The following is a 22,369-nucleotide window of genomic DNA, read 5'->3' on the forward strand; positions in this document are numbered from 1 at the left end:
AGACGAGGTCTACAACCAGTAAGTTTCGGTTCAGCGTTTAAGTGTTATGGGTTGACGCTAAGTGGTTGGTTAGACTGAGCCTGCCTGTGGTAGGCAGAGAGGTATTTCCTGTTAATAGTGAAGCTTGCATTGGGACGGTTGTACCACACTGAGTTCTTGTAGCAATTTTCCAAATAAATAGCTAGTGCTTTGTAGACTTCTAGGGCCACATTCTTAGGTATTCTTTTGCGCTTAGACCAGTTAAGCCAGTCATTACGGGAGCAACGACCATCAAATTCTATCCTAAGTTGAGAGGATTCTGAGATATCAGGAGGGAAACGAATCTTGTTAAGGCTAAATTTCTGGGAGATAGCGTCCCATGTGGCATACAGTTCATCCTTTTCAGGATTGCATTTGGGACAAGTTTGGAATACGTGGGTCCAATCTTCCTTGACATTACATTTGTCACAAATACTGTCGTTACCTAGTAAAATTGAGTGGTGGAGATTAAAGTAGAGGAGTCTTTGCTGATAATAAGACAAGAGAGAGTTTCTCCAGAAGGAGAGAGTGCTATTATGCCAATTATAGTCATTGTCTAATTGGCCCAACTTATTAATAATTTTCTTGGATCGCTGAGTTTCAATGATAGCATTTCTAAGGTTGGAGACAGGCTTGTGATTGGTACGGTTACACAAGACCCATCCATTATCTGTGGATTTGAAGTAATATTTCAGATCTTTCATTGTAGCGGCAGCATTTTTCCACAGTGAATCTGTAGTTTCACCCTTGAGCGCCTTATTTATCATGGCTCTTGCGATTTTGGGTGATAGGAGAGGTAGAATTGACAAACCTACAGACAGATGCCATCCTTTCCACGTGACTTATATCAACTGGAGATGAAAGTCCAAGTCCACCCTGGGATTTATCACCATATATAACGGCTTTAGAGAGCCTGTTGTCACATCCAATTCTTTTCTTAATAATTCCACTAATTTTGACTTCCAATTTTTCCAATAGTGAAAGTGGAATAGCATCTACGCTTGAGAGGTATCTAGGTACAGAAAGCACCTTAGATAATATTACGTTCCTCATTGGACCGAAACAACTTTTAAGAGAACCTTATCATCGGAGGGAGACCAAGACATGTTACTCGTCATTCAATAAAAGTTAATATTTCTCAGAGCTGCAAGACTTGTTGTGCTGTTTATTTAAAAATCTCAATTTTTCCCTAATGACGGCATTTACCCCTGAACGGCAAAAAACAACCAACCTGAGCAAAAAAAAAATGAATTTAGGTCCTACTTTGACACAAATCATCTACCACATTTCATCAGAATCACACAGCTAAACAACAGGGTTGGTGTTTTTCATAAATTGTACCCTGTATTTAACTATTAAGTTTTATTAAATTCGGGAGTTGATTTTTCGAAAAAAGAATAGAGGGCGGCTACTTTTGAAAAACAACTACCTCATTCCGAAAAACAACAGACCACCAAAATTCAATTCCTAAATGGCTAACACACCATAGCACACAAATTTGGTTTATTCAATTTTTAGAATTGTCACACTCATCACACCAATTTACAAGTCACAAACACTATTCAACTTCAATTCGACTCTTCTCTTTTTCCAAGCTGAACTCAAATAGTCTTTGATCTTGTCCTTGATTTCACTGAAGAGACACCCATTTTGAAAAGTCAAGCAAATATCCTCTACCAACTGAATGTCAAGGTGTTCTCCTTCATTGATTTTATCTGAAATAACAACCTCTTCAAATCTAATCTTGGCTCCAACACCATCTACAGAAAGCACTTTTATTGGGAAAGAAGAATTTCTAAATTAAGAAGTCTATCATTTATGAAACATTAAAAATGAATCAACAAGACGTTAAGAAGAAAAACATTCAATACACAAAAACATACAGAGAACGAAAACGTATCAAGAAGGTTGTAAAAGAGACTATGAAGATATTAGCAAAAATGTAACAAAGGAACAATTATTAACTGGAAATTTGAAATTGGAAATAGATGAATCAAATTTGAAATCTGGACAACAAGAAGTAATTTTTCATGAGCAAGTGAGTTTCAGTTTTGGAGAATTGGGAGGATTTGATTTAAATGACAATAGTAGTAGTATTGTTGACGAATCAACAATGTATAAGGGGTAGGCGGTGAATGTTGTTACAGCAATAACAATTATTCTCTTTATTATTGTATTTTGCGAGATTGCAACATCAAAGATTGGATTGTTATTGAAATTATTAGGAGAATTGCTTTCCAAAGATCATTTATTATGTAAAACTAAAGATGCTCTGTTGAAATATGTGCTCAACTTTGGCAAAATGGCAAAGGTATTTAATTCTACGACTAATCGATAAGAATCATGTAAGTATTTAAATTAATTAATTTATTGATATCTTTAGGATTTCCGTATTAATACATCCCTTTCAGATTTGGTGGTCAAGACTGTTTCAGGGAACATTGCTAGTGTCAAATCAATGGATTTTTCACTTAAATCAATCTCAATATGCTTTTACTAGCAGTGGAAAGTAAGTGGTTTCATGGCTAAATTGCAACTAATATTTTAGAAGTGTAATAATCACAAGTTTTATTGAGAAGAACAATACTGTATTTGCTATTTTGGATAATTATGTGGATGGGAAATTTACTCACACTTTCACGGAGCCAATTACTAACCTCAAAGACCTCACATTTTCATTTGTTGATTCATTTGGTCTTGGTCATTTTTCCAACCATTCCATTCTGCTAAGTTGACTCTTAATAAAAGTTTAGGTTATGATTGTAAAAAATTCAAGTCCTCAATTTATTGCAAATCAACCCCTCACTTTTTCAAAAAGCCAGGTCTGGATTTGATAAAAACCACTGTTCAGATAGTGGTACCTGATTTTACCCCTCGATTTTTTGCAAACTACCACTTATTTCCGTCATTAGGGAATTTTGATATTTTAGAAAAAAATGAGCAAACGAAATAGACAAGATTTTGAAAATTATCATCAATTTATTAATTCGGAGGAAATATTCACTAACAATTTTAATATTATGGAAGAGAAGGCAAAAAAGAGTGTGAAATTCCAACAAGAAATATTTTCAGATGATGTTTGTTTTGAAATAATTTCCATGATTGATGATTCATGGTTTATTTTAAATAATTGTTGTTTAATTTCAAAACAATTCTTTAATGTGATCAAGGAACGTTCAAAACTTGTTATTCAATTTAACAAAAAATTTACAAAGAAACGAGTTCAATTATTCATGAAAAGTCAATTCATGAATAGTATTGTTAATCTTAAAGTTTCTCGCCGGTTACTTGACTCTTTAGAACAACCCAAATTCATAAGTGAAATGAAACAATTAACATCACTTAATATTTCTGACAATCAAATTGGCTTAGAAGGAGCCAAATACATCAGTGAAATGACACAATTAACATCACTTGATATTAGTGTAAATCGAATTGGTGTTGAAGGAGCTAAATTCATAAGTGAAATGAAACAATTAACATCACTTGATATTAGTGTAAATCGAATTGGTGTTGAAGGAGTTAAATTCATAAGCGAAATGAAACAATTAACATCACTTGATATTTCTGACAATCAAATTGGCTTAGAAGGATCCAAATACATCAGTGAAATGACACAATTAACATCACTTGATATTAGTGTAAATCGAATTGGTGTTGAAGGAGCTAAATTCATAAGTGAAATGAAACAATTAACATCACTTAATATTAGTGTAAATCGAATTGGTGTTGAAGGAGTTAAATTCATAAGTGAAATGAAACAATTAACATCACTTGATATTTCTGACAATCAAATTGGCTTAGGAGCCAAATACATAAGTGAAATGACACAATTAACATCACTTGATATTTCTGTAAATCGAATTGGTGATGAAGGAGCTAAATTCATAAGTGAAATGAAACAATTAACATCACTTGATATTTGTGACAATCAAATTGGTGTTGAAGGAGCCAAATTCATAAGCGAAATGACACAATTAACATCACTTGTTATTACTAGCAATCGAATTGGTGTTGAAGGAGCTAAATTCATAAGTGAAATGAAACAATTAACATCACTTGATATTTCTGGCAATCGAATTGGTGATGAAGGAGTTAAATTCATAAGTGAAATGAAACAATTAACATCACTTAATATTAGTGTAAATCGAATTGGTGGATGAAGGAGTTAAATTCATAAGTGAAATGAAACAATTAACATCACTTAATATTTCTGACAATCAAATTGGCGTAGAAGGAGCCAAATACCTCAGTGAAATGACACAATTAACATCACTTGATATTTCTGACAATCAAATTGGCTTAGAAGGAGCCAAATACATAAGTGAAATGAAACAATTAACATCACTTGATATTTCTGCAATCGAATTGGTGATGAAGGAGCTAAATTCATAAGCGAAATGAAACAATTAACATCACTTAATATTAGTGTAAATCGAATTGGTGGAGAAGGAGCCAAATACATCAGTGAAATGAAACAATTAACATCACTTAATATTATGACAATCGAAATTGGTGACAAGGAGCCAAATACATAAGTGAAATGAAACAATTAACATCACTTCATATTACTAGCAATCAAATTGGCGTAGAAGGAGCCAAATACATAAGTGAAATGAAACAATTATTGTAGTTTAATAAAACTATTTTTTGATTGATTGAGATGGAAAATAATAGATTTAATAGAATCGATCCATATCTAGAAACCTCATTGAACTGAGCTTGAAACTTTGGCTTTGATTTCTTTTGTTTCATTAAGCTTAGAAATAGTTTTTTCAAATTGCTTCTTTTACCTTCTTGAATCATCCCTTGGTTGGATGTCATTACAGGGAGTGCCTTAGCAATCACCTTATCGGTATTACCTAGTTGGCATCAGTGGCGATGGCATCGATAGGTTTAATTAAATTTGAAAGTGGTTGAATTTTCCTTACAATTTCGACCTCTAGATTTGTTTATCCAGGGCTATCATCCTCGTTCTAAGAAATCAAAGTTTAGATGAACAGCCAAGCATAATATCAATTTTTACAAAATATGAAACTTGCCAATTTCGAAGGAATGGGTATTCTGATAATCTTCTATCTAGAATGAACCAATGACAAGAAAATACCTATTTATTGTTTCAATTAAACCAACATTAAACCAACTACTGGTTTGCAACTCATTCAGGGAGGAACCAGAGTTGTTTGAGAATGAACACTTGGAAATATAACATGCCACAAATATTTAAAGTCCAAAAAGAGAGTTTTCCAATTTAGAAGCATATTTTGAAATCGAATATTGTTGAGAAAGACATATGAATCCGTTTCACATGCCTCCAAACTGTGTGATATGAAATATTTCAGTAGAGGTGAAATTACGTATCGTGTGAATAGATTTGAAATATTTTGAGGACGAAAGACTGCCTCTGCCAAGTAATCCACAAACCAAACATAGGAATAGGTATAGTGAAAGACAAGTTGAAGATTTCTACTAAACGTAAAGTTGAATGTGTAGGGAAGTGGATGTACGTGCTTTTGTCGATTCTTCTTCTTTTCCAATCGAGAAGCAACCAATGATTCATGCAATGCTAAACAAGATTCACACACCAGTGCAATTCCTCTTCCATAGTAAGGATTAAGTGAGGCAACAGCATCACCCAGAGCGAGGAATCCCTCTACAATTGATTTCTTACCTCTCTTATTGGTAAGAGAAGGCAAAGTATCCCAATGATTGAACAAGACATAATCTCTCCTGTAAATACTCCAATCCATAACTGGTGGTTCTCCCTCTCCCACAAACTTGGTAAAACACTCCTCACATACTTTGAAAGCACTTGGAATTTCTTGCTTGATGAATTGGAGAACTGCATCTTTGGATTTTAGGTTTTTGGCCTTTTCAAATGTTCCCAATTTACTGACAATAAACATGGCAAGATTATTTTCAATTCTATAGACCATTACTCGTTCAGTTTTGGGAAATTCATTACTATAGACCGTTAGCCATTGAGGTTTCTTTTCTCTCATGTAGAAACCCTCAGAGAGACATTCTGGCTTGATCTTGAATATTGCCATTACGTTTGTGATTTGAGACTTCTTTTTGGTTTTCTTCATTGGTTTGGCACGGTGATCAATTTCTGCCACCTCATTCAAAATCCACTCTGGTGTCTTGGTATAAACACCACTGCAATCAATGACCAAGCTGGCATCAAGTGTGCTTGTCTTTCCATCTATTGAAGGATGTCCACCTATGGCATCAAACTTGTTCTCTCCACTAATCTGTACTCCTACAGCTCTGTGAACGATATTTCCCAAATATGTGGGTGAATTAGATTGTTGTTGAGAGCTCGAACTCGATGTATCTGAAATGGTATTATGATCTGGAATTTCACTATACGTTGCAGAGAAAATCTTCTTGGTAATACTGTCATATGAACTAAAGTGTTCCTCATGATATCGTTCCCAGAGAATATCCTTCACCTCTGTCTTTTCCAATACTATAATATTTTTCAAGTTTTTTACATAATCTCTGAGCCAACTTTCCAAAAAGGTCCTCGACATCATAATCATGTTGGGAAAGTTCAATAAATTAAGTGGTACTCTCGGTTTACCATTTGTTCTATAATCAGCCATATCAATACTCAATTCAAAGGCACCTTCTTCGACCATACTCTCAGTGAATGATTTTTCATTCTTGGTCAATAACTTGTCTAACAATTGGATACATTTCATCAATAGGATATGAGTCTGATGTCCGTGAGCCACCATCGTATGCCCAGGAACCATCTCCTTCTGTTCCACAATATAAACCTGATCAAAGTGATGTGAGAGAACACACCCAGACAACAACCCAGATATAGAACCACCAATAATTACACAACTTTTACCAGCTTTGGGTATGTGCTTCTTTTCCAATTGTTCAATTTCCTTCTCCAATGTCAAATCAGAGTGTTGCTTAATCTCCAAGAATGGAACTATAAACTTTTTAAATAACTTTACAATAATCGCCTTTAAAATAAATACTAGAATAAAAATAAATAAATAATACACCAATAAGTCAATACTATTACAAGATATATTTGAGGATTTGCAAAAATCTTCCTTCCAATCCCTCACTCGATCCTTATAAATCACAGTTTGATTCATCACCAAATGTGTCCAATTCTTTAAAGTTTCCCAATCATTCCGATGTTGTTGTTGATGATTCGTATGTTTTATCTGATGTTGATTATGATGACTATTCATCACTGATGATGATGATGCCTGTGATGATGGATTACTCCTCAAACTTCCCGTCATTTTTGTATATTATTTACAACAACAATATTAAATAATTTAAATAATTTAAATAAATTGATGATCATTATCATAATTCTCAAAATCGAGAGCAGTAAATATTAATTTGCTGTTGATGATCAGAAAAAGTCGCGTTAAGGAAAAACTGAGCAAACAAGTGTTGTTATTTTTTTTGATTTGTTTTTGTGGCCCTAAAAAGGAAAATTAGCTGGAATAGATCAACCCAAATATGGTACTTTCATTTTACTGTAAAAATCTGAGAAAAATATTCTTTAATTTCAAAATTGCATTGCTAAAAGTTGAATAGATGAAACTAAACTCTGATTCTGATAAAGTGCTAATATTATTAATTTTGGAAATTAGTAAGTTTTGAGATTTTCTTTTTAGAGCTCTTCCACCTGCAAGAATATATATCTGGCAGTGTGTACCAGGATCCTCTGTGGTTGTAATTTGTTTCTATTGTAATTTGCTCACGTTATAGAGAATCACGTTTCGAAATCCCTTTAAATTTGTCACACTGGTAAATTAAACTTGCTTATTCGAAACAAAAAATGCTTTCTTTCGCCTTTAGAGTTTTTAAACCTTTAATTTATAGTGTAGTTGGACTTTTTCAACCTTCTGATCCTGCTGTATCTTCCTCCTATGTGAGATTGGCCAATACTCTATTCGAATTACATTTTAATTATATTGAGAATAAGAAACCAATTTCCAATTTCTTTATAACTTGTGAGTTTGATGGTAAAACAGTGAGAAAGCAAGTATTACTAAAAGGTGATGGAAAACGTGATGGTGGTATCTATCATCATGCAGTTGAACTTCATCCACAAAAGTTAATGTCCATTAAGGTGGAAACCGAAAGTGGAAGGTTGTTATTCGAAGCTCTAGATATTAATACCAACAGTTTCAAACAAGAAACTCTAACATTAATGGAAATGTCTATTCCAGACAGAAAGCAAGAACTATTCGATTCTATTAAGGACAAATTAATTTCCATTTCCAAAAATGTAATCATTGGATCCATGTCCATCACATTTAGTGGCAAATCATCCCTCCTCAACAATATCTTCAAAACACTTGGTTCCAAACATGTTCCATTCCCAGTAGGAAGCACAGAACAAGCAAGAGAAGCTTACAAACTATTTTATGGAAGTTATCCAAGTAATGATTATTTGTCGTCGTTCACCACTGAAATTCTCAAGAAAAATGTGGATGATGTTGAGGGAATGGAATCTCTTTGGATTTGGGATTTGCCTGGAATTTTCGAATTTACCACTGCCGGTCAAATGCCAACACTTTTGAGTTTGACAGATGACTTATTGAACAAGTTATTTGTTACAAAGAATGGAATGATGAAATTGAATGGTAACCAAGAGGATAAAAAAGTCAATCGAGAAGAAGAAGAATTCTCACTGAAACCTCAAGCTTTAATTGTAACTCTTCCATTGGAGAATAGTTTCGCCTATAATTCCACAAGTGATAATAATATTGCGTTATATTTTGGAAGAATTTCTGGATTTCTATCAAAGGAGCATAATGTGAAATCTGTTTATTGTTATACCAAGATAGACGAAACTTATATTTACCAGAATTACATTTCAAAGAATGTGGGAATTACTAGCATGTTGGACGAAACTGATCCTACACCAGATCAAATGAAACTCAATTTACTCAAACAATTCCATGAATGGGATATTTTAGAAAGAAAGGATAATAATTTTCCAGATATGGTTAACAGTGATCATACAATTCCTTTTTTATCAATCAATTCCCCAACTAAGGAAATTGACAACTTTTTCCAAGTTCAATATTTGGAAGTGTTAAATCTGGCATTGGATAAATGTTTCCAGAAGAAATCATCCCTCTCATGTGAATCCATTTGCATTGTTAAAAAATAAGAAGAAGAAACATGACTAAAAGAATAAACCTTTCATTTACTTAAGAGGAAACAAATCTTAATTATTTTAAACTATTTGAATTTGTAAATATTGTAAAGTTTTTGTAAAGTTTTTTGTAAACTTGAAATTTATTCCTTTACAGATTTAAGCAATTTTGATGCACTCGCCAAAATTTCAAAATGATACCCATTTCTCGAAATATATGGAGAGTGTACAATGCGTTTCATTTGTGCACCAACGAAAATGAAATCTTTTGGAGTCAAACTTTCAAGCGAATCTGGCGATCTTCCTGATATAAAAATGAAACTCTTTACAATAATCTTTCGTGTAAATCTTGGTGATTTTTCAACGTGATTGAAAATCGTTTCGTCAAGTTTGTCCATGTGGGGAATATTTTCATAGAATAAATTGTCAATTCTTGGGGATTTGACAAGAGTTGGAGAATTAGGTGTGAATGAATTGTAATTTTCTTGAAATTTGTTTTCGAGAAGAGAATTGTTTTGATCTGGTTTTTTGGCAAAGTATTTGCATGTTACTAATGTTGGCTGGATCAAAAATAGAATGCTTATCATTATCATTTGAAAGATTGACAACAAGATGATTGAGATATACGAAAGTGAAACTGAAACCAAGACGGCAAGAGATGATTTTTGAGAGAATGTCAATTTCTGGGTAGTACAATAACCCAAGGAAGTTAAAAATCTCAAATTGAACAAGAAAATTGAACCAGCATCTTCGTGATGAAGAATTGTCAATAAGAGTTCCCACCAATTTCTATACGATACTCGACTATTGTCTGTAAAAAACAAAAGGAAGGGTAGAAAGTTTGCCAACAAGTAAATCCATCCATTTCTATCTTCCATAGCAAGCTCTTGGTGCATTCTGATTCTTTCGTAATTCATTTTTTTGTTATTCGAAACGTGATTTTCCTCCTTACCAATCTTAACATTCCTTGAAACGTGATTTTTCAACAATCCTAAACAGACTGTCATCAGAAAACGTGATTAAACTTTAAAAAAAAACGATGGGTAGATTAGTATATCTTGCAGCTGCAGGATTAGTTGGATATTTGCTTGGAACGAGACAAACTAATACTGACAGCCCAAGTTCACTTTCGAATAACTCGCCACAATCATTGATTGAGGTTTCTACAACAGACCCAGTTGTGGAATTTCAGCAATTGGCTGTGGTTTCTAATCCCAGTGATATTGAAGAAACATCATCTACAGCTTTGGAAGTTATTCTAAACGATTCGTCTCCCAAATCCCTCACATGGTATAATACTGCACTCTATACTACAATTCTATTACTTTCATGTAAACTTGGAGTTTCGATTTATACCACACTGTTCACAACCTTCAGTATTCCAATGTCTTTGCAAGAACAGATTCGTATTCCAATTCTAATAACTAAAAACTATTCCTCTGAATGCTACAATCACTCTCTCCTTCTCAATCTACTCAATAGCAAAATGAAAGATTCTCGCTTCACATTTGAATTTTGCTCAGCTCCCGAAAAACCTCATTTGAATTGTTGTTTCTATCTGGAAGATAGTAGAGATGTGAAAAGTCCATTCGACAAGTCAATTCTCTACATTGTGAATAGTAAAATAGCACAAGCAGTGAATAGACCTCACATGTTCGTGTGTGCTCATTCGACCAATATTTTGGAATTGAAGAATATTCAGAATTTGATGGAATATTTGGAGATTAATTTTGTGGTATAGATATGGATTAGAATAAAAATATATAAAATTGGTTTATTGAAAGGATCCAAGTTGAATCTTGTTGTGTTTTTGAACCATTGCATAGAACATGGATGAGTGATCGTTTAATAATTGTGTTGGACTTGCAAATTCTTTCACAATTCCATCATCAATGACCACAACTTTATCATAATCCAAAATAGTTTCCAATCGGTGGGCAACACAAATGACAGTACATTTCTGGGAGAATTCATTTCTCAAGACTTGTTGGATTAGTTTGTCAGTTTCCAAATCGCAGAGAGCTGTGGCTTCGTCCAATACGAGAATTTTACAGTTTCGAATAAGTGCTCTGGCAAGACAGAGTAATTGTCTTGTACCTGCTGAGATGTTTTCTCCATTTTCTGATATTTCCATTCCTAATCCTGTTGCTCGAGGTTGAATCTCATCACTTTCTTCATTCGAAAGTTGGAATAATTTATCTTTCATTCCAACCTTTTCCAATGCATTCCAAAGCTCCCGATCTGTAAATTGTGAATATCCATCAAGATTATCTCTTAATGTTCCTTTAAAGAGTGTTGGCTGTTGAGGAATGATACACAAGGCACTTCTCAAAGTTTCTAAAGGAACATTTCTAATATCAATTCCATCTACCAAAATGGAAGATTCTGATTCAATTTCTTGCATTCTGAATAGAGATTGGATTAAACTTGATTTTCCACAACCTGTCCTTCCACAAACAGCAATTCTTTCCTTTTCCTTAATAGTTAAATTAATTCCTTTAAGAACTAATTTGTTAGTCACTTGATTATTCGACTCTAAACTCTTGTACCTCATTAATACATTGTTGAAATTAATGTTTCCCTCACTCGCAAAGCTTTCAACTTTTTCACCTACTCCCTCAGGTTCATATTTTTCACTTTCCAAATTTGAATATTGGTCAATTCTTTGAATGGAAACTAAACCATTTTCTATCAATACCAATAAATAAGACAAGTAATATAAAACATCAAAGTTTGAAGTAGCTTGTAGAATAATCATTCCAACAAGTGGACCTCCAGATGCTAAAACACTTGACATGATAATAACCGAAACGGCAAGACCACCCAATATTTCATTTCGAATATCAAAGTATTTGTACATGCACTGAATATTATATCTCACGTGTACGTGGTTATCTGCCTTAAATTCGAATAAATCTTTCATTAATTCTTCCTTTCCAAATGCACGAATGGTTTGAAGGCCATTAAGAGTTTCGGATATTTGAGAACTGAGTGGAGATGAATAAATTCCAGACAATGTTGACAATTCTCTCAATGTAACTCTAAAGTAACTTTGATAATACAAGATTATTGGGAATAAAATAACTAAAATAAATATGGAAAATGGAGAAAGTATTAAAATGGTAACTAGGCCAAAAATCCAAAACATGAGAACTGGAACAAACTCTCTCAACAATGAATTCAACTCACTATCAATTTGATTAGTATCTCTGGTAAATCTTGCAATAATTCTACCCACTGGTGTATTATCAAAAAAGGTAATACAAGAATTAACAATACTGTTCATGAGTTTTTCATGAAGTTTCTTTGCAGTATTCAAATAATGGGATAGAGCAAGGAAATTACCCATCACATCTACGCATACATAAAGAATAGCACTTCCTAAATAAGTCATTAAATAGAAAATTAAAGTGAAATTTTCATATTTCTCATCAGTTGACCATTTGGTAAGGACATATTGATGAACAACATCAAGAATTTTGAATATAATTCCAAGAATGCAAATAACTACAAATATTGGCTTGTTATAACCAACAGCAAACTTGAGAAGAGTTTTGTAATTTTCCCAAACTGTTCCCTTCACTCGTTGTTCTTCTTCTATGGATGTGAATTTCTCCAATGATTCGTCATCATTTGGAAGTAGTTGAAGAGTTGGCTTGATTTCTTCTTGTTCAGTTTCGAATAAATCTTCTTCGACTTCTTCCTTCTTTTTACTAAACTCATCAATCAAATTTCTAAATACATTATTGGAATCTTGATAAAGTTCATGATAAGTTCCATTCTGAATGATTTTTCCATCTTCAAATACAAGAATTCTCTCTGCTTTGTCAATAAAGTGAATTTGATTCGTGACCATAATTGTTGTTTTACCAGCTTCCAAAAGTGGAAGTATTCCAAATTTCATAATATGATCTGCAGTGTGAACATCAACTGCTGAGAGAGGATCATCCAATAGATAAACATCTGCGTTCGAATAGAGACATCTTGCTAAGGAAACTCTCAATTGTTGACCTCCTGACAAGTTGACACCATTTTCACCAATCATACTCAAATCTAAAATTTCTTTTGAGATTTGATAAAGATCAGTTTCTAAATTGCATGCGTGTAATACTTTGGAATATCTTTCCGAATTAAATTCTTCACCAAAAGTTATATTTTCACGAATAGTTTGGTTTCTAATCCAAGAATCTTGTGAACAGTAGGCATATTTGAGTTTAGATTGTTTTTGGAAAGTGGAACAGCCATCATCTATTAGTCTAGTTTCTCCCAATAATGAAGATAAGAAAGATGACTTTCCAGAACCGACCTTTCCAATAACACAAATAAACTCACTCTTTCTAATTGACAAATTCATTCCTTTCAAACAAGAAACAGGTTCAGTAGAATCAACAGGATCCCAAGTAAATGAAGCATCTTTCATTTCTGTAATTATTTCATCATTTTCCACTTGGGCAATTTGGTGTGAAACTTCTTCAGCTCTCAGAAACTTGACAATTCTGTTAAATCCAGTTACTGCTCTTGAAACTTGTAATGCAGATGAAGGAAGTTGAATTGTTTCATATCTTACCAATTCCAAAGCATTAAGGAAGGAGAATGCAAGACTAACACTCAAAGATTGATTGCTGAAATAACAAAAATGGACGAAACTGACAAATGAAATGAAAGGAGCAAAAGTATTCCACAAGCATTCCATTCCTGCGTCTGAAATGAACCCCTTCTTAATATTTCTCATCTCAGTTTCTCTAATATTCATAATCTTGTCTTTAAATAGTTTCTCCATTGTATAATATTTGACAAATCTCATAGCAGAAACTAATTGTGAAATAATTTCACTTCTTTCGTCCTGGTTCGACTCTATAATCTTTTCCATTCTCTGCTCCCAAATCATACAAACAATAGAAATTGGAATAATCACAAGTAAAATGGCAGAGAATCCAACAAGTGCTGAAATTCCTAGAAGAAATATTGAGAAGGAAATGGAAACTGAAATGTAAACAAAAGCTCCAATGATAATTTCAACATGATAGTAAAACCATTCGAACTTTTCAGTGTCAGTCGTTGCAATATTCATAACCGTTCCAGTTGAGTATTCTTGCTTGGAGCTAGAGTTTAGTTTAAGTGTCTTGTTGTAAATTGCATTAGAAAGGGAACTCTTTGTAAACTCTCCAATTTCTTGAGCAATGAATAGGCCGTGATCTGCACAGAATGTTTTCACAACCTTACAAATAAATAGGATTATACAAAAACCAACAATATATGAAACTGATTCAATATTCAAGTCATTATTGGAAAGTGTACTTTCACAATATATCAAAATAATGTTCAAAATGAATAATCTTGCAACTTCTGAACCAATCAATATCAATTTCAATACAAATGCCCAAGCAATCTGTAAAAAGTACAACTTGACAAAAAACCAAGCACATTTCCATGTGGAAATTTCAGCTGAATTCTCAAATGTTTCAATAAACTTTTCAAAGGGTTTCGAGCTTGATCTAAATCCCCATGATGGCTGCATCTTGGTCAATTCATTCAATTCTAAAAATCCTTTAGAAAAAACCTTCTTAATCATTGGCTGTACTGAACTAAACGTGAATGCACTCCATAAATGTCCAATCGAACATCCATTAGAATATGCTGTTTCGTCATATATCGTTTCCTTCCTTCTAAATGTTGAAGAGCATTGGGACATTTCAAGTTGTTGTTGTGTTTTTTTGATATTTTCATTCATTGAAAAACGTGTTTTTGTGTTTTTTAAAGGATAACCGAAGGTTACCGTTCAAGAGGTTCAAAGGTGAATTTGAAAGTAGTAAGGAAGCATTTCTTGTTGATTTCAAGGGAATCTCATTGTAAACTAATGAGACTCAGATATTGTGGTTAATTTGAACCTCAATCTTGAAAATGAGAATTTCAAAATTGATTGCCATTGGAATGTTTAAATTTGATTGAATATTTAGAAGTGAATTATAATAATTCATGTTGAATGAATACTCCGTGATCCTCAGGAGGTTAAATTTACTAATTCTCAGCAATTGATGAAGGTGTGATGGGTGCTTCTAATGTTGGACATGATGATGTTTCGAATCGGAATGGTTACATGTTGTTATAATAATAATTCGTAATTCGTTTCTTGAGCAGAAGACTCCTTGTTGGGTTGTTTTATCCAATCATGATGTTGTTGTAGTGTGGATTTTTTTATTAAAATTTAAAAAGCAATCAAATTTGGCGGTTTTCCAAAGTAACGGTTTTTTCAAATAAAAAATAAACAAGACACTTTATTAGAGACATGTTCATCGTCTTGTTGTTTGTCTAAAAGCAATACACTTGGATGTACACCGTGTAGACGTGCGGTTCATACATGATACTAAAAGCTATTGGAGAACATAATATGATTATAATTTAATCAGGCTTTTTGTTAGTCTGGTACCATCATAATATTAAATTCAGCATCATAGCGGTTTAAGGATTCCTACTCTGCAGCCCTTCAATACAACATCTAACAACTATGACTCAAAATATGTTATATTGTTGATTGATGAAGAATGGAACGATAGCTACCAGGAAATGTTATTAGAAGGTAGATGAAATTTATATGGCAGATGATGCTCTTGTTGCTTCATCAGGCTTCGACACTTGGCAAACAGACTAAGAGTTCGCAATTACCTTTTAATCATACTCAATATCCAGTTTATCACAATATAGGAAGAGCCCACTTTGCAATATCACATGTTTTATTATTACAATATCATTTTGATATTGTTGAATATTATATAATTCAATTTAATGGTTTTCCACAAAAGAAGTCATGGTTTCGTTCATTTGAAAGGGTTAGAATGGTTTATTACAATATAATACATGGTGGTGTATGCCATTTTGTGGCAATACTGAATTCGCGCTAAATGTGTTCAGTTAGAGAGAAATGGTTTCGTCAGAAGTATTGAGAGAAGAAGAAACGGTTTGTTTAGAATACCATTCCAATAACAGCCAAGATAGCAATCAATAACATGGCAGCAAATCCTTGTTCAGCAGCACCAGCATATACTTCAGATTCGTGATATTGAGCATTAATTGGTGAGGCAAAGAAGAACATGATACAAGCCAAGAGCATCATGACGAGGAAAGTTTGAGTGTTCATTTTGAATAGTTTTGATTAGTTTTGTTTAGTTGTTTTGTTTTGTTATTGTTTCAGAATCTAACGGCACAGTTGTTAATTTATAGGACTTTTCGAATACATACTGAAATGGTCAAGTGGTTCCGTAAATGCTTCCATTACGAAATTTGTGTTCATCACTACAATTTAAGAAAACGGCTGCCGATATGAATTTTCTTCAAATGTAGTATTCAGATAACAACATCGGCAATAATACAACCATTCTCAAATTCATCCACTTCTCAAAAAGACGAAACTAATCTCTACATGAATTTGAGAGAATCAAATCATGCGATATCAAAACGAATATTACACTCACTTTCCTAACATTCTATTTTATTGGCATATTAGAAAAATTCAATATGGAATTGGAAACACAAGTTTACAATTCTAAACATCTCTTAATATATTGACCTGACTTGAAAAACTTTACAAATCTCTTTACAAAGTCTTTCGGTGTAAGGAGGAATTGTTGTGGCATTTTGATCGATATCCGTAAAATTAAATAATAAAATGGTTTGCTGACGGACGGGATCGAACCGGCGACCAATGGCTTATTAGACCAACGCTCTACCGACTGAGCTACGCCAGCTTACATTCATTACAAATAACCTATAGAATTATGTAATAAAACAAATAACAATTTGTGCGAGATCCAATTTATCCTAGCTGTTAGCAATTCATTATTAAAATTGTTTTAATACAGCAGATCTCGTCAATCATCACAAGTTGATAGTGTGGTTGTATTGTAATGTAAGTTGAGGTGGCCGAGTGGTTAAGGCGCCAGCCTGCTAAGTTGGTGGAGAAATCCGCGTGGGTTCGAATCCCATCCTCAACGATTTTGCTTGTTGGGTAAAATAAATTTTTGAACTGCTTTACTTGTTATTTCCATTTTGATTTTCTTCTGAAGAAGCATGTACAATATATTTCATTATTTATTGAAAGAAGTATTGTCAAATGCAACTTTTGTGTCTTGAAACAAATCTTGAAGAAATGAATAATCGACATCATTGTCGACCACCTTTTCCACAACTGGGACTGGATTTGAAACATTGATAAATATCAATTTCTTCAGTTTCTCATAGAATTCAGAAATAATATCAGCAAGAGGTTGGACAAGAACTTGGAAGACACCTGTCAGAATATTCCAAATAAATTTCCAAGTAAATGAAACTGTGGCTGCACCCACTTTGGTGGATTCAATTAAATATTTGACAAATGATTGCAAATATCCATTAAAATTATAGTTGAATGAATCCTTTTCCTTAAATAGTGAAATAATTTGAGTAATTGTGAAATAGGCCAATCCTGCTACAGCTGTGATAAACAAAGATTTGAGATCTAATTTGATTTTCTTCATGGCCAAAGCAGGAACTAGAACTGAAGTAATGGCCAGCAATTTTTCATAGCTGAAAGTTTTTAAAAGGTAAACTTCTGAAACAAGTTCCCAAATCTTTCCTAAAAATTGAGAAATGGTTTCGTCTTGAAAATCAAATGGACTTGAAATTGGGACTACCTTATCTCCACTACATAGTAATGCCAATTGTTTGAAATTAATCAAATTCTTTGCCTTTTTGAAAAGAGTTTTCATATCTGAACGTTGGTCAACTGTGGCATACGGTTGACAGTTCAGTGTCAAGATAGAAATGTCCTTGTCAGGATACTGTTTCTTCATCTTGTAAGCAACTTCACAGGCAACGCTTCCTCCAGCTTTATAGCCAGTTACAATAATGTTGTAATTGGTTGTTTTAACTGAAGGCGCAAACTTTTCATAAATCATATTCGAAACTTGGCTAATAGTTTCCAAATCCTCCTTCTCTTCATTAAATGACTTGCAAACCAAAACGATCAATTGCTTGCCATCAAATTGAATAAATTGTCCAAGAGAAATTCTATTCTCAAAGTTACACGAAACGGTCGAATCTGCAATGAGAGGTTTTACGTCTTGTTGCGAAACAACTTGTGCAAGCCATTTCTTTGTTGGAAAATTGTCAATGTCAATGACTTGCAATTCTTCGAATGGTTGGCTAGTCACGACAGGAATGAGAGATTCTAATGAATGGACCGATTCTAATGGTGTTAGTGATTCTACTGATTCGACTGAGGATGTGAACCATCCTGTTAACCAACTTGACATTTTTTTGAAGATTTGAAGCTTGACAGTTGCATTAGAGAATGATTAGTTGTGCTTCACGATCACGTTTTGATTAATAACCCAAAAAATCTTAAACGTGATAATCATTTTGTTCAAAGTGTCAAATATCAATCACGTTTTACATTTTAAATAATTAATTCGAAAAAAAATAGAAATGACACTCACCAACATTGATATTGAAAATAAAGAGATTTTAAAGTGGCTATGCAAAAGAACAAACTCAATCTATAGCTCAACTTTGTTGCCAGAATTGTCAGAACTTCCGTTGAAATCTGGCAGCTTGATATTTCATGATAACAATAATTCAGTATTGGCAGTAGCAGATATATATGATTCAATAGGATCAGTAGTGGTTACTTGTAAAGGAAGTCAATCAATCTATGACTGGGTGTCAAATTTCACTGAATTTCCAACAACTTCTAATCAAAATTCTATTCCTGATTTCATTTACGAGAATGCATTGAAAATTTCACAGAAATTTGATAGAGAATCGCCAAATATTTTCAATAATAAGAAGGTGATTTGTTGTGGGCATAGTAGAGGTGCAGGAATTGCTTCTTATTTGGGCTATCATATTGCTTCAAATTCCAAGAACTGTCAAGTGTCTGTTTTGACATTTAGCTCAATTCCATATGCCAATGATCAATTTAAAACTGCTTTCGACAATGTAATTTACAAAGCTAAGAATATCATTTCAATTCTAGATCCACTTCAAACTTTATGGGTTTCTAGAAATATCCCAGGAGAAACTAGAATATTGGAATTCACCTATCCAGGTGCATCAGCAATTGCACTCTTTACCATTCCACTAACAGCATTCGTTAAGGAGATTCATTGTCTGTTTGACAAAATTTTCCATTTGCAAGGAATTTCTGAAATATTGGAATGTGCAACATCTTTTGCCTTATTTAAAGGTACAAGTCAATTCTTGTCCTTTTCTGGACTGGTGACCATGTTTCTTATGGATGTTGGAGTTAATGTATTCCAAGGAAAGTGTCACAAGATGGATTATACACAGCATGTAGTTGGAGGTGGCGTTGAACCTCTTATTAAGGCAGTTTTTGAGTTGCTGTCTGATGTCAACAACAAGACAACCAACCTGGTGAATTTGATAACTAAGTTTGTGATGGGACCATTATTTGGATTGTTGAAGAAACTTTTCGTGAATGTTGTTGATCTGATCGATCAATTATGGAACGCCCTAAAGGAATTTGTGGGACAAGCTGTTAATTTCTTTAAATCTAGTTTATCTTTGATTTCCTATCATCCAATAGTGCAAAATTAAAATTTGTAGTAATATCCTTATTCTTTTTATAATGAAAAATGATAGAATTCTCTCGTAAAACTCAAAGGACGGCTATTATATAATTTACACAAAGATTTCAATTCAAATTTGTAAAAACCTGTATCAATAATTCCTCCATAGCTATCTCTTGAATATGCTCCATGATACCTATGAAATTCAGCAATATTTTGCACAATCAATCCATAACCTCCTCCTTGATAAGGGCATTCCAATATTTTTGGTTTAAACTTGGAATAAATAATATCAAAGGGATGGACTCTTGAACTCTTCATATGAACCCCTCCAGAAGAAGTTGTCATTCCATAGAAGAAACATCCAATTAATACTCGGTAGATTCCAACATCTTTGCAATCTTGAAAAGTGTTCGAATTATTCTTGCTGTAAATACGACTTTTGAGAAATCCAGGAGTGTAGTATTGGTAAATTTGGTCAATTGTGGTCAAGTTTCTTGTATAGCAATTTATGTAAGTCACATCCAGCATGAAACATGTCTCAGTTCCGTCGAGTTTTCCCATTAAAAAATAATGTACCAAGTTGGTTGTAGAACTTGCTGTGTCAAAAGTTTTGAGTTTGATGTAAACTTGTTTCTTTTCTTGATCCACATCAAGAATGTCAACCAATCTTGAAAGTATTTCATTTTCTAACATTAAATTGACATTCTTGCAATCTGAAATATTCAAATATTTGACAATCTCCAAAATGGAATCAAATTTCAAATCAAATTCAATGTGCATAACATTTGTATTCTTCCGTTCAGCACCAATGATTGAATAGAAAGTCTCTTTCTTCATTCGTTCATTCCCCATATTAAAATTGTTCTTGACTTCGTCTAACGAATTGCAATCATTCTTTTCCAAATCAAAACTCTTTGTATGATCAAAACCACATTTGAATCGAATAATTATCTTTGATCTCTTAATATTTACAACATGATCATGACCATTTGGCATGACTTTTCCCTCCTGTATAGATTGCTCCATCAAACCCTCATGATCATTCGATCCATCACTCACCACTGGAGCATAATTTCTACTATTCATAAATTGCTCCAAAAGTTGTTGATCTAAATTTTCTCTCTTCTTCCGATCATGAAAAGTAATCCTTGTCTTGACAATAATTCCGAAACTCTGCAAAATTTCAATCAGGGATGATTTATCAGCATTCTTCTTGTTATTATTATTTGTATTCTTTTCCCTCCTCTTGTGATGATCAGAAGCTGATGAACCTCTCTTTACATCATGTTGAGACATTTTTTATAAATTCCGAGATGAACAAATCTACCATCATCATCATTTAAATTCACTGGGATAATTATTTGGTTTATTCACTTTCATTAATTGGCTTGATCTCATCATCTTCTAATTCTTGATTTCCATTCTTATTCTTCTTCATCTTGTTGATCACTCTACGGACAAGTCCCAATACTTTCAATGCGATGAAACTCATCACAATGAAACCACCATTAAGCATCATGACAATAAAAACCTTCCTTGGAATGTAAGTGACATTTGGTGGAACCATTGTTAAATCATTGAAATTATTAAGGAAACAATAATATTTCGTAAGGGGTTGCATACTTGCCAATACTTCATTGGCCAATGAAAAACTTGTGGTAACAACGCCTGAATAGAGAACTCCATCACTCGGAGTGTTGACCATTGATACTAGCCAAGCTGGTGAATAACAAGATCCTCCAATAGAGCACGTCTCTGCACTCTTTGGAATCGTACGCCTATCAGATTCTTCTCTCGAATAGACCGGTGTAATAATTGTCTCTGAATTTTGATAATACAATGATTTCAGATGAATTGGAGTAACAAAATTGAATTCTCTCTTTGCAATCTCACAATCATAAGCAGTACATCTGTGCTCATTCAATGAGGATAAAATCATCTCACACGAACGAATGGTTTCCGTATTTTCCAATCCATATTGTCGGAAAAACTCTGTCAATATATAAGTAAATACCACAATGGAAACAATTAGAGTCATTAAGAGAATGAACCGAATAGGATCCTTCCTTGCCAATTCCTTAATCTGCTCCAATTTATCTAACATTGATTTTTTTCTTTTTGATTTTAAAATCGCGAATTTCCATTGAGCTTAATACTATTTCCAACCAACTTCCAAGATAAAGCTAGTTCGTGTAACTAGTTAAAGATATTACGGCATGTTACCTGTTGTTGTTTTTTAAAAGATTTGGAAAACGATCAAGCTTCTTATTATCGAGAGTTAAGATAACATGATGTGCCACCATGCCAATTTTAAGATCAATCCACTGATATCAAAGCCAACAAGCCCAAACTCAAGAAGTGTTAATGTTGAATGGTTATGTGAATGCTCATGTGTAACTCAAGTGCCCTAACTTCCTTATACTCAGTCAATTACAACAGATCTACCCAAACTTTTCTTTTCTTGTTCAATATTTTCAATATTCTTGATAGGAAACAATAGACAATATATTGTTTTAATTTCACTCTACAGGAACACCTTTGGGACTTCATTCTTCCACAATCAAGAGCAAGTTTTCCGGTTGTAAATCATTCAATGAAATTGAGAGAGGATTCGTATAGGAGTTTGTTTCTAATG

At 33.4% G+C, this 22,369-nt stretch overlaps 8 protein-coding genes and 2 non-coding genes across 10 annotated transcripts; 3 read left to right on the forward strand and 7 right to left on the reverse strand.

The window, feature by feature from the left end:
* Positions 1-44: 44 nt before the first annotated feature.
* Positions 45-785, reverse strand: NAEGRDRAFT_46033 (uncharacterized protein; the record flags this gene model as incomplete). Its single annotated transcript, XM_002682131.1, has 1 exon — positions 45-785. The coding sequence occupies one exon, from the start codon at positions 783-785 to the stop codon at positions 45-47; it is 741 nt and encodes a 246-aa protein (XP_002682177.1).
* A 2,169-nt stretch (positions 786-2,954) lies between these two features.
* Positions 2,955-4,181, forward strand: NAEGRDRAFT_46034 (uncharacterized protein; the record flags this gene model as incomplete). Its single annotated transcript, XM_002681971.1, has 1 exon — positions 2,955-4,181. The coding sequence occupies one exon, from the start codon at positions 2,955-2,957 to the stop codon at positions 4,179-4,181; it is 1,227 nt and encodes a 408-aa protein (XP_002682017.1).
* Positions 4,182-5,113: 932 nt separating this feature from the next.
* Positions 5,114-7,453, reverse strand: NAEGRDRAFT_78219 (uncharacterized protein). The gene has a single exon (XM_002682132.1). It carries the CDS (start codon positions 7,290-7,292, stop codon positions 5,181-5,183), a length of 2,112 nt encoding a protein of 703 aa, XP_002682178.1. The 5' UTR covers positions 7,293-7,453; the 3' UTR covers positions 5,114-5,180.
* Positions 7,454-7,840: 387 nt separating this feature from the next.
* Positions 7,841-9,184, forward strand: NAEGRDRAFT_62815 (uncharacterized protein; the record flags this gene model as incomplete). Its single annotated transcript, XM_002681972.1, has 1 exon — positions 7,841-9,184. The coding sequence occupies one exon, from the start codon at positions 7,841-7,843 to the stop codon at positions 9,182-9,184; it is 1,344 nt and encodes a 447-aa protein (XP_002682018.1).
* Positions 9,185-9,312: 128 nt separating this feature from the next.
* NAEGRDRAFT_62816 (uncharacterized protein) lies at positions 9,313-10,086 on the reverse strand (the record flags this gene model as incomplete). Its single annotated transcript, XM_002682133.1, has 1 exon — positions 9,313-10,086. The coding sequence occupies one exon, from the start codon at positions 10,084-10,086 to the stop codon at positions 9,313-9,315; it is 774 nt and encodes a 257-aa protein (XP_002682179.1).
* Positions 10,087-10,919: 833 nt separating this feature from the next.
* On the reverse strand, positions 10,920-14,861 carry NAEGRDRAFT_78220 (abc transporter; the record flags this gene model as incomplete). The annotated part of the gene is made up of 1 exon (XM_002682134.1): positions 10,920-14,861. The coding sequence occupies one exon, from the start codon at positions 14,859-14,861 to the stop codon at positions 10,944-10,946; it is 3,918 nt and encodes a 1,305-aa protein (XP_002682180.1). The 3' UTR covers positions 10,920-10,943.
* A 1,977-nt stretch (positions 14,862-16,838) lies between these two features.
* NAEGRDRAFT_t49 lies at positions 16,839-16,911 on the reverse strand. Its single transcript has one exon. It is a non-coding gene; the product is annotated as a tRNA-Ile (tRNA).
* Positions 16,912-17,076: 165 nt separating this feature from the next.
* Positions 17,077-17,157, forward strand: NAEGRDRAFT_t48. The gene has a single exon. It is a non-coding gene; the product is annotated as a tRNA-Ser (tRNA).
* Positions 17,158-17,240: 83 nt separating this feature from the next.
* Positions 17,241-21,030, reverse strand: NAEGRDRAFT_56860 (uncharacterized protein; the record flags this gene model as incomplete). The annotated part of the gene is made up of 2 exons (XM_002682135.1): positions 17,241-18,346; positions 19,928-21,030. The coding sequence occupies 2 exons, from the start codon at positions 21,028-21,030 to the stop codon at positions 17,251-17,253; spliced, it is 2,199 nt and encodes a 732-aa protein (XP_002682181.1). The 3' UTR covers positions 17,241-17,250.
* Positions 21,031-21,100: 70 nt separating this feature from the next.
* On the reverse strand, positions 21,101-21,838 carry NAEGRDRAFT_62821 (uncharacterized protein; the record flags this gene model as incomplete). The annotated part of the gene is made up of 1 exon (XM_002682136.1): positions 21,101-21,838. One exon carries the CDS (start codon positions 21,836-21,838, stop codon positions 21,101-21,103), a length of 738 nt encoding a protein of 245 aa, XP_002682182.1.
* Positions 21,839-22,369: the final 531 nt, after the last annotated feature.

This window comes from Naegleria gruberi (genome assembly GCF_000004985.1).
Source record: "Naegleria gruberi genomic scaffold NAEGRscaffold_4, whole genome shotgun sequence".
NCBI classification, from domain to species: domain Eukaryota; phylum Heterolobosea; class Eutetramitea; order Acrasida; family Naegleriidae; genus Naegleria; species Naegleria gruberi.

Excerpts from the sequence above, each read along its gene's own strand:
- NAEGRDRAFT_78219 (XM_002682132.1), bottom strand. The coding sequence starts at position 7,292 with ATGACGGGAAGTTTGAGGAGTAATCCATCATCACAGGCATCATCATCA.